The 19,455-nt window shown below is 36.7% G+C and overlaps 1 protein-coding gene across 1 annotated transcript in view; it reads right to left on the bottom strand.

Annotated features, from left to right (window-relative positions):
* The window catches only part of LOC127659034 (synaptotagmin-like protein 5), a 23,555-nt gene extending 5,289 nt beyond the window's left edge, over positions 1 to 18,266 (bottom strand). The window contains 14 exon segments of the mRNA XM_052148656.1: positions 221 to 297; positions 300 to 381; positions 485 to 587; positions 818 to 996; positions 1,140 to 1,205; positions 3,518 to 3,595; positions 4,704 to 4,804; positions 5,431 to 5,560; positions 6,207 to 6,297; positions 6,887 to 7,004; positions 7,265 to 7,380; positions 8,390 to 8,599; positions 10,004 to 10,349; positions 18,171 to 18,266. Coding sequence (XP_052004616.1) covers positions 221 to 297; positions 300 to 381; positions 485 to 587; positions 818 to 996; positions 1,140 to 1,205; positions 3,518 to 3,595; positions 4,704 to 4,804; positions 5,431 to 5,560; positions 6,207 to 6,297; positions 6,887 to 7,004; positions 7,265 to 7,380; positions 8,390 to 8,599; positions 10,004 to 10,128 — 1,476 coding nt within the window. The 5' untranslated portion in view covers positions 10,129 to 10,349; positions 18,171 to 18,266.
* Positions 18,267 to 19,455: the final 1,189 nt, after the last annotated feature.

The following is a 19,455-nucleotide window of genomic DNA, read 5'->3' on the forward strand; positions in this document are numbered from 1 at the left end:
TCATACTAAATGATGTTTTTTGAAAATGTAAAAATGCAGAAAGTTTTCTGTGAGGTTTAGGTTTAGGGGTAGGGTTAGGTTTAGGGGATAGAATATAAAGTTTGTACAGTATAAAAACCATTATGTCTATGGAAAGTCCCCATAAAACATGGAAACACAACATGTGTGTGTGTGTGTGTGTGTGTGTGTGTGTGTGTGTGTTTGTTTGTATTTATCTTACCCTGGGCTGCAGGGTGAACCACTCCTCTATCTGAGTGTCAAACTCCCAGGAGTCAAAGGTCAGCTCTGTCTCCCCAGGAAGTTGTTGTGTCCAAAGCGATCATGATGCCACACAGACACCTGCAGAGTGCGCATCTCCAGCTGAGAGTGACTGACCACGTACTGCACAAAGACAGAGACCGATGAGTGTCTTCTAGATCAATATCTCATTCACAGATCCATCCTGATACAAAAGCTTGTAATGCAGAGAGACACCTCCTCTTACCCTCAGGTTTTCACTGAACACTGGGTTAGTGGTGTTGTTTTTGATGCTGGTTTTCCTCTTGCTTTGACGGGACTTATCTGGCAGGAGATAAGTTTTAACATAGCTGCAAGACACACATGCACACAATGCTTAGTATTATTATTAGGGCTGTCAAAATAAGCATGCATTTTGGTTAATTATTCTTAAATACATAAAAACAAAAATGATGTTAATCACTAACAATTAGTTATTATATTCTGGCCTAACAATTATTCATCTAAGCATCTAATGCTCTGCCAGGGCTTTAAGTAAAGAGTTTAGTAGAGGGTATGTACTGTACGTGTGTGGTCTTACGGATCTGTGCGCTGTCTCCTCTCATCCCCGGTTGCTAGGCAGCGGCACTCACGGACGAGAACATTGAGTGCTCCTGTTTTATAGCTATAGGTGATGTTGAGCAGGATCTCCCCGGAAACCCGTATGTTGCCATAGTCCCCCGTCTCACTGTAGACGCTAATCATACTGTTGATGCTGGTCTGAGGAGCACACAGCGAGAGTGTTAGGCTGTGCATCTTTTACAAGCTTGCGTTTGAGTCTAGGTATGTGAGTCTCTTCAGTGGTTCAGAGACGAAGAGTAGAAGCAAACGGTGTGACAGACAGACAGATAGAGAACACTCACAGTATCAGCATCTGAGTCAGGGACATTAAGGAAGCCCCACTTTTTCTCCAAGGTAGGTGTGGAAGACTAGAATAAAGAAGACAGTAGAAAGAAAGAGAGAAAATTGATAGCACAAAGGCAAAGCTGGGAAAGCGGTTGAAAAAAGCAGAGAAGAGAAGTAAAGAATAAGTAAAACATGGATTGTGTGAAAGAATAGAGACTGCTGAGGCCAGGAAAGAGCTTTTGCACTTTTGATTATGTGTTGTTGCTTAAAGCAATAGTTCACCCAAAAATAATTTATTCGCCATTATGTTGTTTTAAAGTCTATATGACTTTATCTCTTTAGTGAAAAACAAAAGATTTTAGGCAAAATGTTCACATAAGTCTTTTCCATACAACGGAAATGATTGAGGCTGACAGGCTCCATAAATGACACAAAAAAAAAGAATCATGAAATATTTAGTGTCCATACAACTATATCCCAAGTTATCTAAAATCATACAAAAGCTTTGCATGAAAAACAGACCTAATTTTAAGTCATTATTCACAAAAATCTTGCCGAAGCTCTCATATCTCAGTCTTCAAAACTGTGGTTATGAGACGCTTAAGAACCAATGGTGTTTGATGTCAAATCATATTCATATTAAATGCATGCAAACATAAATTTGTTTTGAGAGCTATGGCAAAGAAGAACATTTTCAGTGAATAAAGACTTACATTTTTGTCTGTTCCTCCCACAAAGCTATTGTGCAATTGCACTGTACTTCAGAAGACCTGGAATTGTAGTTCATGAGTTGAAATAACTACTTTTTTGGTACTTTTGTGGTTCTGTTTTGACATTTTTGGAGCTTGATAGCCCCAGTAACCATACATTTTTTATTGTTTGGAAAAGAGCAGCGTAAAAATCTCTATAACATACCCTTTTGTGTTCCATGGAGAAAAAAAAAAGTTTGACGTTTAAAATACCATGAAGGTGAGAAGATGATGGCAGCATTTACATTTTGTGTGAAATTTTCCCTCTTTCTGTGACAGTGTGACTTTTCTTTGCATTCAGTGAAAGCCTGTCTACACAGTTTCTTATTATTTATTATTTGTCTTCTTTTCCAATAAAAATATCTGAACATCCTAAAGATACATTAACTTGGCAAGCAAACTGACAAGACAATAAATCTTATTTTCAGAAAAATCTAACAACATTAATGATGTTTATGCTTAAAGGTGCAACAAGTAATTTTTTTTAAGTATGTCAAAGTATGGCTCACACTGACACCTAGTGGCCGGGATGCTGTATTATTCAATCGCAGTAGTTTTCAGTTACCAATGCCATTGTAGAAATTCACTATGCAGTAGTGTAGTAGTTATACACTAAGCCAGGATTAATTAAATCCAAGAAAGAGTCCAAAAACCGGGCAGCTACTGAGGTTAAGCGAGTAGTAGTATGCCAGTTATGTGATGCAAGCATGGCTGCCCCCATGAGGCGCCCCTCCTCCATGTAGAATAAAAGAGCTTTTATAAGGGTACTGATATGACTGAACTCTTCCTCTCACATGAGTGGTCATGATTTGGTACATGTTTCAAAATTACTATTAATTTCTTTAGAAGTAAAACTTTTTAAGTGAGGAAAAAAATGACTGAGTGCACCTTTAACACAATGAAAAACTATTTGCCAGTGGGGTAAGAAAAATAAACTTAATCCAAAAGAAAAACTATTATTTATTTTAAAAACAACCGTTTATTTTCCTTAACCACTGGCAGATTTGTTTTAAGCTTAATGTTCACAAATTCTTTTTAGATTTAACTGAAAACAAGAAAAACTATTTTTTGCAGTGTAGTTTCTTTCCTTTTACTTTCAATCTCTCTTCATCACACTCTTCACATCTGCTGGTGTGGCAAAATGACTCATCTAGCTCTTAGAGTCTGTGTCTGAGCGTCGAGTTATGTCAGCTGTTTTGAAAGAGGCCACTCATCTTCTTGTTCAGCTTAATTATCTCTCTTTGTTGTGTCTCAATGCACCACCTGTGTATGTATGTGTGGCCAAGAAAAGGCTAAATATGACTAGAATGTACTTTCGCTTGGTAATGCATGTTTTATCTTTGCTAAATTGTGTGTATGTGAGAGCCTGCATTATAACTGGATGCACAGGTCTGCCAGGCGTGTCAGTAAATGAAGTGAGCTAATGTAACTGGAGATTTTGCCTGAAGGAAAAATTAATATCCAAAAGAGACACAAATGTAAGTTTGTACAATGCACACATACAACACACAAATTAATAAATACACAGTTTGTTCCTATTAGACATTTGTACAGGCCTGGTAAACATGAATTGTAACAAAACACATCATAGAACAGTGCCTTTGATTGTGGGAAGTGTGTTTTTTTGTATGTGTAAATCATTATACCATTGACTGCGCACTGCAGATGCTCCGGTTGGTTTTGTAGTGTGCTGATAACAAAGCATCAATGTCCTCATCCGAGTCCTACAGCAAAAACACTAATTCAGTGAATATCACACTCAGAAAACTCAAACAATAACCAGACTAATCTTGTGGGAAATCGGCGACAGGATGTTCAAATATTTTGTCTGCTAAATTTGGTCTTTGCTTTCCGAATTTCAGAACTGTCCCCAGTGGCCGAAGTTGGAAAACAGTCGAGTGTATGCGTACCTCTGCACAACGCACTGCGCACTGCGTTTGTGAAAATCCCAGGAGACCAGCAGTTACAGAAATACTCAAACCAGCCCATCTAGCACCAACAATCATGGCACAGTCCAAATCACTTTTAATGTTTTAATGTTGTGGCTGATCGGTGTATGGATGATTTCCCGTAAACGGTCAGTACTTCTGGAAAAACATTGAAATCCTAACAGTACTGAGACCAAACAGCATTCCTTCACTTAGTACTTTACAAATGTAGTATCTCGCTAGCCGGAGATCAAAGAGAACATGACGTAAAAGGCACAGCGTGGATGATTTCTGGGGCATGAACATTTTTTGCAGGCTGGTGCTTGTCTTGAATTTGGTGCATCAGGCCGAATTTGAGTGCAGAAAATTTAGAACTAACAAGACGATTTCCAACAAGATCATATTGCAATATCACTGGTTTCTCTTTGCATGGTCCACACAGTGCACATATCTTCAGAAAACCATTCAAAGTGTGTTATATCTAAACCATCATGGGTTATTACATTGACCTTTACCAATAATTCTGTCGTTTGCCCTCGTTTGCCCTCTTCATATGCCATTGTGTTTTATTATTGATAATGCATGAAGGATCTATAGAATATTTACCATTATCTACCATTCATCCTTTTGTAGATAAAAAAAATAGATTAGAAATACTTAAATTCTTGTTTTTGTGTAAATAGTAACATTTAGATCTTTTTTTCCTTTGTGATTTAATGACTCTTGCATCGAAGGGTTATGTGATCACTTCACAGTGAGCTGACATCAGAAAATAACATAACAGAAGGCTGACTCTTATTTCCACCCCAACCAGAAATAAATACAATATCTTACACACAGGGCAAAATTGTGTGTGTAAGATTCAGGTGAGAAATGGTTGAATAGATTGTGGCTGAAATCTAACCCCATCATTCAGTCCTGGAACTGAGCGACACCGGCTTATCAACGGGTCTTCACTGAACCCCTCTCCAGCATTACTGAGGTCAACCTCTGAGCGACTGCGGTCTGTGATTGGAGAGAGAGACAGTGAGAGAAAGAGTGTGTGCTGTTCTTAACCACCTCAATGTTTTTGTATGACCTCAATGACTATTTTATATATATTGAATTATGTTATTCTTCTAAGGGCATCTGATTAATTGCTTTAAGCTTTAATATGCAAAACATTACAGTAAACTGATATATACCCAGAGAATAAAATCAGGGTTGCTCTTTCAGACCTCAAGAGAATAAATGGAGTAATATTTAATTTTCAACCATGTTTCTCCTAAATTTAACAATGTAGACATAAATGCAACATTTGTTGACATACAGAAAGTATTTAGAGCTTTAAAGTGAATGTGAATAGATCAGATAATTTAGTCTTGTAAGAGTTTGATAAGAAGTTCATATTGAAATCTCTGATTTTTGATTACAGACTTTGGTATCTTGGAAAATCTGAGAAGCAGAAAACTACAGTGAGCATCTTCATTTGCTCTCCATGTCACTGTGGTCAAGGAGAAAGAAATCTGATAAAAAAAAAGATCTAATTTGTGAGTTTCCATACCTATATATGGACAATTGTGCAGGCAACTATCTTCACTGGTGTCATTTACAGCAATGGTATATATGTCAAATTGTTGCCATGGTGATACCTGATGAGAGGGAGGATCTGGATACAGCAATGGAGGGTGTACTAGAGTCTGTTTGTCTCCACCCATCAGCCATCTTCTCAGAAACGCTGTCCCTACTTTGTATACTAGACACACTCTCTGCCCCATCCGGCTGAACAAACACACACAAACAGAATTCAACATTACTGTCTTGTCACGCATAAAGGAACATTCCGGTTTCGATACAAGTTAAGCTCAATCAATGGCATTTGTGGCATAATGTTGATTTCCACATAAATTGATTTTGAATTATCCCTGCTTTTCTTTGAAAAAAGCAATAATCTGGGTCACAGTGAGGCACTTACAATAGAAGTCAGTTCCACAAGTATAGCCATGCCACAATATGCAGGTCAACATGATTTTAGTGCTTTTTAACAACTTTTAATTTGCCATGATGACATAACTCCATGAACCCTGTAATCCCGCAGAAATTAAGATTTAAACAACTTTACAGCTCAAATAATTTACGAGTTTTAACAGAAGAATTCATGTAACTGCGTTTATAAAATTATAAGTTTAACATTTCTGCGTTCAAACCCCACAAAAATCGGCCCCATTCACTTCTATTGTGAGTGTTTTACCATAACCTGGATTTGAGTTTTTTCTAAAGAAAAGGAGAGAGGTGTCGAAAATAATATTTGTGGTAATCAACATTATGCCACAAATGCTGTTGATTGAGCTTGGTTTGTATTGAACCCGGAATATTTCTTAAAACATATGTCTGTAAATAGGAATGCAAATGTGCTCTCATGTATTACCCTGTTTCTTGCCTCCGTTTGGGTCAGTTTCATTTGTGCATTATTGGGTACTGTTGGTAACCCTGACGATTCCACTGTGACTGCTCTTTTACTAATACACAGACACAGTCATAATGAGAAGAATATAGAATCCCACTCCTATGTTTAGAATGAGATCCTACAGAACTGTATACTATAATGCTTACTATTTAAAACAAAAAAAAGACATGTTAACAGTATGCATTATGCAAAAATAATCAATAGTGAGCTTTATAGACATAACCTCATTACATTGTATGTGTAATTCAAAGAGTGGCATTCAGTTATCATTCTTGGAAATAAAAACATTTATTTGCATTTTTTATCTAGTTTTGTGTAAACATTTAATGCAGTTTGGTTAAATGATGAGAAGTAAAAAAATTGCAGATGATATGACTCTAGGTTTATTTGTAACACTGGAAATTGAAGATCAAGTTGAGTGCTTTGCAGTCATACACATTGTGCTCTGTTGAACACTGCACCTAATGGCATATGTAGAACCTGTAGCTCATCCATTTTCATTCATACTGAAAATTTGCACAGTATACTGTATATACTACTGTACATAAAACAGAAAAAGTAAGCGTAGTATATTAATACACTATTCCGAACATAGCCATACTATAGCACACATTCAATGGACAACAAATGACACCCCTCACCCTTTTCTCTTTTTCCCTGGGCTTTTATGGAATTGGGGTGAGGCTGATATCTCAGACTTGGGCGTGGCTGATCTCTCCAGCTCTAAGGGAGGAGGGGGTCTGTGGGTGGAGCCTCCATCTCCACAATAAAAAACAGACATTCATTAGATACAAATCAAACTGATGCAATTTTATCTGCAATCAAGCTTGCTTCATATTGTATATTTCTGAATATGTGTTCTATAGTTTACTGCAGTTCATTGCAAATGCAGTGATTTGAGCCAGAATAAAATATAATCTTTAATTAAAAACAATTTGCTCCATCTTAAAACTGCTTTATCCACATTACAGATAAAAAAAGAGAAAGAAAGAATTAAAGAGCCTGTGAGTTGGTCTTACCTAGAGGACTGCTGAGGATAGTTTGTTTGACTACATCACTGCTGGGTACACTGGCATGTTGAAACCTTTTAGACCTCTCTTCCAAAAACCATTCCCCTGTAACTACCTTCAGCTCCCTAAAACAGCCATTCCCACACAGGAAACACAATGTAAACACCAATTATAGACGTGGCAATTGCAGCTTCATTGGTTCATATTAAAGACTCCATGAAATGGATTGACAAACCTAATTTTCTTTACTGTCTTCATGCATTTCCTCTTGAAACAGGAAGTTAAAAACAGCTAAAAGCCTTTAGGACTGTACATTTGGAATGTACTATATACAGTATATCTGTTTGTTCTGCCATAGCAATGACCTTAAAGCAGACATGTACTTAAAGCTACAAAACTTTTTTTTTTTGGTGTAATGGGGTCTTTAATATCAGGGTTCTCACTTTTTTCGACCAATTACTTTCTATGACTTTTAAAGCTCTTTATGATAACTGGATAAGGACACAAAAAAATAAATAAATAAAAAACTCTACTGACTGTAGATCATTCCATGACTTTTTAAGAATGTTTTAATTTCCATAAAAAAATTGGAAATCACAATTTATTTAGATTTTTTTTTTTTCTCCCCCTTTTCTCCCCAATTTGGAATGCCCAAATTCCCAATGTGCTCCAAGTCCTCATGGTGGTGTAGGACGAATCATAGTTGCCTCCGCATCTGAGGCTGTCAATCCACGCATCTTATCACGTGGCTTGTGTTAGCGGCAGCGCGTTACCATGGAGACATAGCGTGTGTGGAGGCTTCACGCTATTCTCCGCGGCATCCACACACAACTCACCATGCGCCCCACAGAGAGTGAGAACCACACAATATAGCGACCACAAGGAGGTTACCCCATGTGACTCTACCCTCCGAAACAACTGGGCCAATTTGGTTGCTTAGGAGACCTGGCTGGACACATTGGAAATCACAATTTTAAAATTCCCTGATATTTCAGGATTTCACATGACCATGGGTTTTGTGGTCAGGGTGACTCTGTGATATTATTAAGCCATAAAATAAAAGTTAACTGATAAATGAGAGTCTCTTATCTCCATTTCATTCCAGAGAGTGTTTAGATGTTGTGTGTGACTCACGCAGTCTTTGCACACATGGTGCATTTGCATTGGTTGCTGCCCGGAGGCATAGCAGTGCAGAAATTGCAGACACGCCGATGACATTTGGTACACACATTCCCCCTCTGAAGGATGAGACCCAGAGCTCGCAGACATACAGCACACTCACGCTGATCCACCGAACTACGCTGCCCAGCTCGCTTCAGCTCCACAAGTTCATTTTTCAATTTCCTGTTGAGACACAAAAACTAGCATAAACAAATGGATTAATACAATATTTTGACCTCTTCATCTTTTAAAGTGAATATTGGTTTCCTTTAACTTGGATTAATTTCTTAATTTTACAGTGTTTTTTTTTAGCAAATCAACAAAGTATATTTTTTGGTTTCCCAAAGCACTAAGTAGACTGTTAGACGCACTTAAGTGGTACTTAAAGGTATAGTTCACCAGGAAATGTTTATTCTCTAATCATTTACTCACCCTCATGCCATTACAGATGTGAAATGACTTTATTTCTTCTGCTGAACACAAACAAAGTTTTCTAGAAGAATATTTCAGCTCTGTTGGTCCATAAAATGCAAGTGAATGGATACCAAAATTTGTAAGATCCAAAAAAACACATAAAGGCAGCATAAAAGTAATCCATTTGATTGAATCCATGTCTTTGAAAGTGATATGGTAATGTGGGTGAGAAACAGATCATTATTTAAGTATTTTTTTTTCACTAAATTCTCCTCCCTGCCCAGTAGGTGATTTGTAATTGCCAAAAACAAAAGAAGAAGAATGTTAAAGTGAAAGTGGAGATTGAAAGTAAAAAATTACTTAAATATAGATCTCTATCTCAACAACAATTCAAACACATCTTGGATAGCATGAGGGTAAGCAAATAATGAGAATTAAAATATGTGGGTGAACTATTCCTTTAATCTCTACGACATGTTTCTGAAAAATATAGTTATCTAAGCAGTACGTAAAAAATTTCATAAAGTAACAAGAGCTTTGAACCACTCGTAAGTCCATTACGTGCGACATCAACAAAATAATTTTTTGCATCTCACAGTCTCTCAAAGACAAATTGATATTTAATAAGTTATATAAATGTATTTTCTATTTTCATGTTTAGAAGACAAACTCCTGGACATATTGGGCAGACAGCTCCCATAACAAAGAACCTAAGTTCTACTTAATAACGAGCGATCTACATGTTGGTTTGGGAAACAGGCACTACTCCATCATAAAATAACAAACAACTTTAGTTAAGATGATCTTAAAAACTTAAGTTGCAATTTTATCTAGAAACCCACCTTGTTTCCATAGCACAAACGGTGCTGGACAAGGTATACAGCAAAGTTTAATACTCAGGGATTTTAGATCTAACACTTAATCGAAAGTATGTGCAATAATAATAGTAATAGAAAGCACCACTAAAGATTTCTTGTTGCATAGGAGAGTTGCTCAGAAGGTGTGTGGAAAATAATCACGAATTATTCATCCATCAGCCTTAGCCAGGAAGGCAGACACAAATCCAAATCACGATTAAAACTGCTGCTGTGTTTATCTTGATACAACAGTACCACAGCAGAATTTACAATACAGAGTTACAGGAGCATATAGTGATTGAATGGAAGACGCTACCTGATGCGTTTCTCCTCTCGTTTCCGGAGCTTCTCGTCTTTCTGGAGGACACTGAGGATCATCTGCCTTTCGTGCTCCAGGAGGAAGGACAGATTTAGGGACTCAGCCTTCTTTGCCATGACCATTTAAAGAACTGCTCACAGAGCTCAAACAAACACTCGGCCAATCAAGCTGGCTGCAGACCAATCAGAACAATACTTCATGAATGCAGCTTGAATCCTCTGTAAGAGTGAAGGATTGCTTCCGTTCATCAACATATCCCCAGAAAGGTCATCTGCCTGGTCTCTCAGAGACTGTGGCCGGTCTTGTGGTCAGTGCATTGTTAATATTTTCACCTGTAGAAATGCTGCAGTCATACAGTAATTCAATTAGCAACTATGATTAGTGATCAATCAGCATAATTTAGGTCTGATATTTTCAGTATTTATGGTAAATGATGACTCATGTCTTATGAAGTAAAAGGGGTCAAATTATGACAAATAGATTTTTTCCTTGATCTTTTGAAATGTAGGTTTATTGTAACCTAATAAAAACATACAGGAACATTCAGAACTCAAAACTAAATTATGCCCCCCAAACCTTGACTAAGATTATAGCTAGAGGGAAAAATAGGGACAAATATATGATAAGACAAAAAATTTAATAATCATGACAGTTTGTGAGTACTTTTTTATTTATTTTTTACCTCTTATTACAAAAGGTGCATAGCCAAATATTATTAACCAAGAACAAGATCTAATTGTTGAAAAGAAAGCATTTTAAAAAGGCATTTATTAGAGCACATACATGTAAAGCACACTTCTGGTTCAGCATGGTGGACTTTATGGATTATTATGGTCCTTATTATGTGCTTGGCGAATGGACCGACAGACCAGATGTCAGTATGAACGCTCAGCCAAACAGAAGCTAGTTAGTCACATTTAGCTTTTTATATAAAGTGACAATACACTAATTGAAGTGGCAGTCTGCCAGCAGCAATCTGAGGTGAAGTGCCACAGTAGCACAAGACAAAGTAAAAAGAGCAGGACAGTATTCACTGTATGTTAGGCTTACTTGGGACTGAAACTAAAACCTGGCAGTTCTTGAAAAAATATGTAGCAGTAGCCAGTAAACCTCACTCCCCTGGCATCAAGAAGCGCACTAGCGACTGATACTAGAAGCTGTAGCCTTTAGCCTCCTCGTTAGCACGCCCGCCTCACATGCTGGGGATACTGGTTCGAATCCCATTCAGAGCAGGTCAAGCAGGACCAGTTACAAATGCATAAACATATTATAGAAATACTAGGTTAAAAGTTCTACTAAAATAAAACTAATTAATTATGTGTAAGAGGGTTTCCCTAGATTTAACAGTCAAACATTTAAAGAGTAACTAGTTTGGAAACAAATTTGGCTTGTAGTAATTGATTTCCCATAAAATGAAGAAAATGACTCATTACATTTTTTTCATTATTGTATTATAGTAATTATAGTAGTAGAATAGTAATTTTTCTAACAATTACCTTGGTAGCAGGATTGAATGTACAATTTGGCTAAAATTAGATTATTTATTTGTCTTCCCACCATGTTGAAGAAAGGGTCCAAATGATGTTACTTCTCTGGCAACACAGTTTTATGGTATATATACATTTTAATAAGGGGATATTACTGTATGTGTCATGTAATCCCTGTTTTTGACAAGACTTTTATGGTGAAATTCTTGTTTAGTTCCGCTTTGAGAAATTCTTGTAGTCCTTTGTACCTTCATTTTATGATTGGTTAACTCTAATTGTTTCCTCAGGTGTTCCTCGTTCCCTTGTGTATTTATGCCCTTGTTTGCCCAGGTTTCTTTGTCAGCCTTTGCATGTGTTACTTTGTTCCTGTGCCACATTGTTCCTGTGCCTTGTTTCTTTATATTCTGAGTTACTTTTGTAATTAAAGCTGCATTTAGATCCTTAATCCTCGCCTGCCTCATCCAAAATTATGAGACACAGCTAAATGTTATGTTTTTGGAATCAAGATAATTCATAATTAAAATGTATACTGCATTTTGGATGGGACATTTAAAAGGGCTCATCCTTTTTTGTCACTGATATAAACCATGATATTCTACTTGTTGGTCAATTTGCAGGTGGAATTAGGGAGCTAGAGAGCATCTGATTGGACAAAAATCTGTCTAGTAAGTTTAGTCATGAACATTTTTGAATGTTGAAAAAATTATTAATTTTGAGGCCATCTTAAAACTAGTGTACCCACAAACATTGACAAAATGATATTTTTATATATAATTAAATACTAATATTTAATACTAAATATATGCTAAAAAGATAATTTTGTCAATGTTTGTGGGTACACTATTAAGATGGCCTCAAAGTTCATAGACTACTGTATTAGGAATGTCTAAAAACAAGTCACTCAACACCAATTTTTATTTCATAGTGTCTTTACAAAAAGTAATGGGACACCAATTTGTACCTTATTCATGAAGAGTGCCAGCTCTAATCCATAATCATTTCAGTCACGTTCAGTCGGTTTGCTTGTAAGCCCCATGAGGACTGAAGCAATGCACTGGCCTGAATACAGATCTGTAGAGGACTTCCATTTCCTCTTAGAGCACTGATATATCATGTTCAATGCCCTGTGCAATTTGGTTGTATGATCTGGGTTCACACATAGTATATACAGCATGTGTGTGTGGTTATGTTTTTTTTTATCTTAGTTTTAGAGATTGATAGTGAGTGTCAAATGGGGAGGACAATGCGTGTGTGTATGTGTGTGCACTTGCATTATGTTGTCTGTCTGACACAATATGATACACTATGTCTGATACATAATCAGAACTTTTGAAAGCTGTTTTTCACACCATCATTCACACTTAGAAATTATGACAAACTATTTCTTAGGTTTTCAAGCAGCAAAAAAAGTATATTAGGGAATTTGCTTTCAGCTGAATTGCTGTGTGTGCACGTGTGTGTGAGACTGTTAGTGTCTTTATGTGTTACTGAGGTTCCTTTGGCATTTAGTGTGTGACTCACCAAGAAGTCGTAAAGCAAAATGTATTCAAATTTTCCATGCAAGCACTGTTTACAGGGGCACACACACATACACACACACACACACATCATCATCATTGGAAGTGCAACTTGAGTATCTTAGCCGGGGAAGAAGGCAGCATGAGCAGCGATGTCTGCCACAACTAATTAAAAATTCTCCTCTTGCGCTTACTGTTATCTTCAGGCAGTTATTAGTGTTTAAATGTAAAACAGTAAAAATGCTTTTAGCTTCAATAATAATAATAATAATATAAAATTCCTCCAGTTACAGAAGGTGTCTCCCTGGATCCCACCTTAAGTACACACACTGAAGTGTGCATACTGCCCTGAGTAAACACACCCTAACACAGTTCTCTCTGATGTTATGCAGCTTGAACATTCCTATAGATGTTTAAAAGGATATAGTTAAACCAAATTGGAAATTCGAAAGTCATTATTTACTCAACTTCATGTTTTTCCAAACTCACATGACTTTCTTTTCCCATGAAACACAAAAAGGAAACATTTAGCAGAATGTTGTCGCCACTCTTTTCCATACATTGTACAGGGTGAGTAAATGAAGTTTCTATCCTTTTAAATAGCATAACGTAGGCTACTCTGATCCACTGCATACACAGACTAATTAAAAGACACGATGCTCTGGCTCTAATGAACATAAAGACACCAGACAAGACTAAGAATTGACAAGCATGTTTCAAGAACCATGGGAAATGTAGTTCAATGGCTTAACCTTGAAGGACCAAGTCAACAAGCTGCCAGTCCAGACTCTCAGTTTACAGTAATTACTCCTCTAATAATGGAGACACATTCGCCAGCAACACCTGGCATAATGGACATTAGACTCATGCATATTTTATGCCTTTTAGAGAGGCTGCATTAACATAATATAAAAGGACACTGAGATATGAAATGTAGATTAGTAAACCACAAATAGGTATTGGTTAGTAAGCATAGTAGTGGTCAATCAAGGTGGGTTTTGCAGTAGTGGATAACTGTCTCTATAAAGAGCAAAGGTATAATGCCAATATATACAGTGTGGCTTTTTTAGTAAATTTTTTCTGAGTGTAAGCACATTTGTGACTGACAATATTTGCTCAGATTATCAGATTACATTGCTTTCACTGAAGCACAAAATATTATTTTTGAAACATTCTTAAATCATGTTGGATAACATGGAACAATAGGTTTTGCACAAACATGTGAGTTCAAGTGCATGCTGTCATGAATGCAGCAAGGACATACCAATTATAAGAAATTCGTAATTTTTTGTGAATTTGGGGGCCTGGGTAGCTCAGCGAGTATTGACGCTGACTACCAACACCCTTGGAGTCACGAGTTCAAATCCAGGGCGTGCTGATTGACTCCAGCCAGGTCTCCTAAGCAACCAAATTGGCCCGGTTGCTAAAGATGGTAGAGTCAAATGGGATAACCTCCTCGTGGTATAATGTGATTCTCGTTCTCGGTGGGGCGCGTGGTGAGTTGTGCGTGGATACCACAGAGAATAGCATGGGCCTCCACACATGCTACATCTCCACGGTAACGTGCACAACAAGCCACATGGTAAGATGCGCAGACTGACAGTCTCAGAAGTGGAGGCAACTGAGATTCGAACCTCGAGACTTGAGTCACTACACCACCATGAGGACTTACTGCACATTGTCAATTGGGCATTCCAAATTGGGGAGAAAAAGGGAGAAAACAAAATAAAGAAAAATGCATTTTTACATTTAACCCAAATGTATTGTATTGTATTTTTTAACACAAATTAATAAAATGAATTAATTTAATAAAAAAAATATTTGATTTGATTTTGTAAAAGATCAATCAATTTAATTTTAAAACTGAAATGCCTAAATCTTAAAATTATAATTTTTTATGTGTTTTTAATTATTATTATTATTATTATTATTATTATTATTTTATTGTATTTAAAAACTGTATTAAATTACAAAAATTTTAAATAGAAGCATTTTCACAAGTGGACACAGATTGTTCCACTCTATATAATACAATTACAGAATACTGGCATAGATGTACTGTGCACTTCACTAATAATTCTGAAAACAGATTTTTTTACAAAACAGTGTTTTGTCAGTGCCCCCTGGAGTGACTTATTTTTGCACGTGACACTGTACAGCCGGTACAGCAGGGCAGATTGTAGACCAGACATGGGCAATATACGGCCCCTGGGCCAGATCAGACCCTCCACATGGTTTAATGTGGCCATTTAACGTAAAAGTGTTTTTTTTCAATTCTTTTTTTCATTGGATATTTCAGTTAACTTGTATTGGGACCTAACACATCTCCACAAGTGTTTAACATGCTCAGGGTTGCCAGATAAGAGACGAAACACCCCCAGTTTGAGATTTATACTTGTGCAAATTGAAAATATTCTGCCTAATGTTATACTTATTTTGTACAATCTGGCAACCATGCAAGAGAGTGCACTTTTTTTATCTGGCTTTCCCCTTTGAACAAACTTACCGATCTGTAGTGCAATATTCTACTCAAGGAAAAGTATTATACGGCTACTCTGTGTCCATTCTTGAGGCTGCTTGTGATGTTTGGTGCTACTTTGCAGGTAAACCTTCTCAGTAATTAAATTACATTGACATGCAAGCAAAAGCAAGCCAGAGACGAATATGTGTATGTATTTTTTATTTGTGCAATTTAGAAATGTTGAAGTCCCTTCGCTCCTGTATGTTAATCTAACTCTTTCAGTAATCATTTATCATAGTCATGTAGCCTGTGTTATTCAGTTGTGTGCTGTAAGTCAAACCATCGAGGAGACCAGCATCATGACCCTTTTAGCATGTAAACAGGTAATGTTTTAGAAAAAAATAAGTAATCTCTCATGCTTTGTAATCTTTTTTTTAATATATATTAAAACAGACCCCTGATGTAGAGATTGTTAAATTGAATAATAAATTAACAGGGAAGTAGAGATGGTAAAATAAATGTATAAGCTCAGCCTTTATTCAGTTTTTTAATGCCTGATAGAAAAGTATCTACCTTTGTAGAGCAATATAATACTTTAGGCAATTGCAGAATAGTCCCATTAGTCACAGATACACTTCAGAAAATTGAGTACACAAATATTTCTGGGCTTAAAAAATACAAAAGCCAAATCAATCCAGAACATTGTATCTCAAAAGGAATTATAAAATAAACATTATGTGCTTGATTATATTCTTTGAGTAGCTGTTTGTTTGACTAATGGCAACTGCTACTAATGTAAACAAATTGCAGTACGCATCAGAGGAAGATTGCATTTGATGTATTGACTGTACATATAAGAGCTGTAAACTTTTTGGATGTATGTATATAAAATAAACATATTCTGTGGTTTAAAAGACTGTATGAGTGACTGTTTGAGCAAATATAAATAACAGACGCTTGGCCAGCGTAGCCTGTGTCGGCGTGAAAGCCTATTTGAATCTGGCAGCTTGTAACGTAACTGACTGTTGCAGAAACACATATGTGTGACACTACTCTGCAGGGCCCAGTTATTAACTGTCACATATGTGACGGTATGTATGAAATGATTAAGGGTTGTGGTTCTCAGTGTAAAATTAGCACTTTAACACAGCATTAATTACATTAATGTGAGTCAACATATCACCACCTTAACATAGCAGGAAGCCAGTGTATCATTTAATTTTACCATATCATTCATCAGAATAAATCTAGACAGCTTTCCGCTTAATTTTATACTAAAGGATAAATCCACAGAGTGTGCATAGAAAGTACATAAAGCTTAACTGCTCATTTGAATGAGAATTTTACAGAACATCTCACAGAATCCTTTACCATACAAATGTGTTCTAGTAAAAATATATTCGCTTGTCTTTTTGTGTCAGATATGCTTTAATAGACATATTAGGAAGACCAAGATGTCACAATTAAGGCTATATCTTAATAACAAAAATTCCAATTACTCAAATGCATATTTCCTCTAGCTGTTGATTTGAATGTTGGTTTCGAACACCTACTAGCTCAATGCTGTCATTAATTAGCTTATGTTTGGTCAATTTATCCTCCAAACTCAAATTCTAATACCATCATATTTCTTTAATAGCTATGGTGTAAACAAGTAAAACTAGAACAAAATAACACACTGAAACAAATAATGGAAGGATGGAAGTAAAATTAAAATAAAAAACTAAATGTCATGTCGGGAGGGAGGGAGGGTGTCCCACATGATTTCGGGGCCAAATTATCTCATTTAGTTTTCTGATGGCCAAAACAGTGATTTGATATTTTTCATGTTACCTTTTCCATTTTCGCTGCTTCATGAATTGTTTTGTGTAGCTTATTGTTTAAATTGCACTGGAAAACCTTTACATAGCCTATAAAACAATTTAAACTGAGATAATGTATGTTGTAGATGTTGGCTTGTTATTACGGTACATCGTATTTCATATTTTCAAAAAGGATTTCTCAAATCAGAGTCAATAAACAGCAGGATGTTGTTGTTACAATTAACCCTTTTTAGTGTGACAACATATTGTGGGTGAAATGTTCAGCATTTTTTTTCTGTTTGTCACTCAGACTTGTTTAAGGTATGTGGCTATACAAAAATTGACTTTCAAAATAAACCTTACCTGAGAAATATTCAAAAAAGCGTGACAGCTAGCCCCTCTCTCCTATTGGCACATTTACATGTATGTGCAATGAAAATCAACAAATAGAGATGTTCTTATACTCTCAAACCAATAATCATGGTGACACCTTTGAATTTTGAACAAATACTGCCTAAGCAAATATGAAAACGACTTTAGGCAACCTCAGGGAAAACAAATGCTGCTGCATTGCACCTGTTTAAACACCTGGTGAGACGACATTACATGTAATGCCACAAAAACAGCAGGAAATAACAGGCTTCACTGTCAAATGAATATCTTCTAATACTGACTTTTGTGTGTTTTAGAATGTTTAAAGATGATCTGTACCGATGTACAGACTTTATACAAATATAGCTATCCTACAAATATTAGACGGGGTGCTTAAGTTCCTGCTTCCTCAAATTAATTATCTCACCTTCTCCTTATGCTCTCAACAACCGTGATGCGGGACAGCAATAAGAAAACATTCAGAGGAAGAAAAAAACACATCAACATAGAAAACTGATATCCTACCTGCCGCAGCGTTCATTAATATCCTGTAAACTGCAGTGCGCTGTTACATGGTCAAGGGCAGCTCTATAGTGGTTTGCTCAGTGCAGTCTATGCTCGATCTGACACAAGTCGAGTGGAAGGCAAACCCCCACACGCACGCACGCGCTCGCCCCTGGAGATGTTCATAGCGTGGGCGGAGTTTGTGCTCCCACGGATTCCCCGTGACCGTGTACAGACACACTCAAATACACAGCTCCTGTGTGTCTGCATCACATCCGTGGCATTTCCTCCCTGAAGAGGTAAAAGCGTGATATAGAGACTAGAGAGGACAATATCGTCACAACATTTGTTTCCATGGATGGATGGATGGATGGCTGGATGAATGGATGGATTCAGGGGTGTAACTAGAAGGAGGGCAGGATGGGCAGCCTACCTAGACCCCAGGGTGACAATGGTCAACCAAAATAAACAATAAAAATGAGGGGTGATGACAACCTGACAGTTTCTTTGCACTGGGCAGGGCCGTCCCGACCCAATTAAAACCTAAACATTTGTTTAGGGCCCCGTGGTTGGTTCGGGGCCCCACACACACCACCCCCATTTATTTTATTTTTTGCCCATCAATTACTCTAATCAACAAAACACATAAACGTATCAATGAAACGTAGTATGTTTCATTTCGTATATTTTTTTCTCAATTATCTAGAATTTTCTAGAAACCTGTATAGGGCCCCATACATTATTTTTGTTTAGGGCCCCCAAAACCCTAGGTCCGGCCCTGGCACTGGGGCCCGCAAGATCTAAGTCAGGCCACTGGATGGATGGATGGATGGAATGAAAGAATGACAGATAGATAGAAAGAAAGAAAGAAAGAAAGAAAGAAAGAAAGAAAGAAAGAAAGAAAGAAAGAAAGAAAGAAAAAACTTGGTGACAGCAAGTGTTCTTATTTGCAATTATATATAAAAAAGTTGAAAGTAACTGTAGCATTCTGACAACTGAAACTCTAATACTAAACAGTGTTGCCATTGTCTAACTTATTTTACAAAGCTGCCATCTGCTGTATAGTTTAGGAAATGCTGATATACATTATTAGATCAATTTTACCATATTAAATTGTAGTAAAGTTCATGTAAAAAAAAAATGATGATGTTGATTTAAATTATCATTTTGTGTGAACATATTGATTTAACCCTAGAATGCATGACCCAAAAAACCTACACGAATGCATAAAGAGGGTCAAAATGACCCCTATTGGTTTCAATTGATTTCTTCCAAGGTAACCTGTTTAAATCTTTATCTTCAAGAA

This window comes from Xyrauchen texanus, chromosome 18, assembly GCF_025860055.1.
Source record: "Xyrauchen texanus isolate HMW12.3.18 chromosome 18, RBS_HiC_50CHRs, whole genome shotgun sequence".
NCBI lineage: Eukaryota > Metazoa > Chordata > Actinopteri > Cypriniformes > Catostomidae > Xyrauchen > Xyrauchen texanus.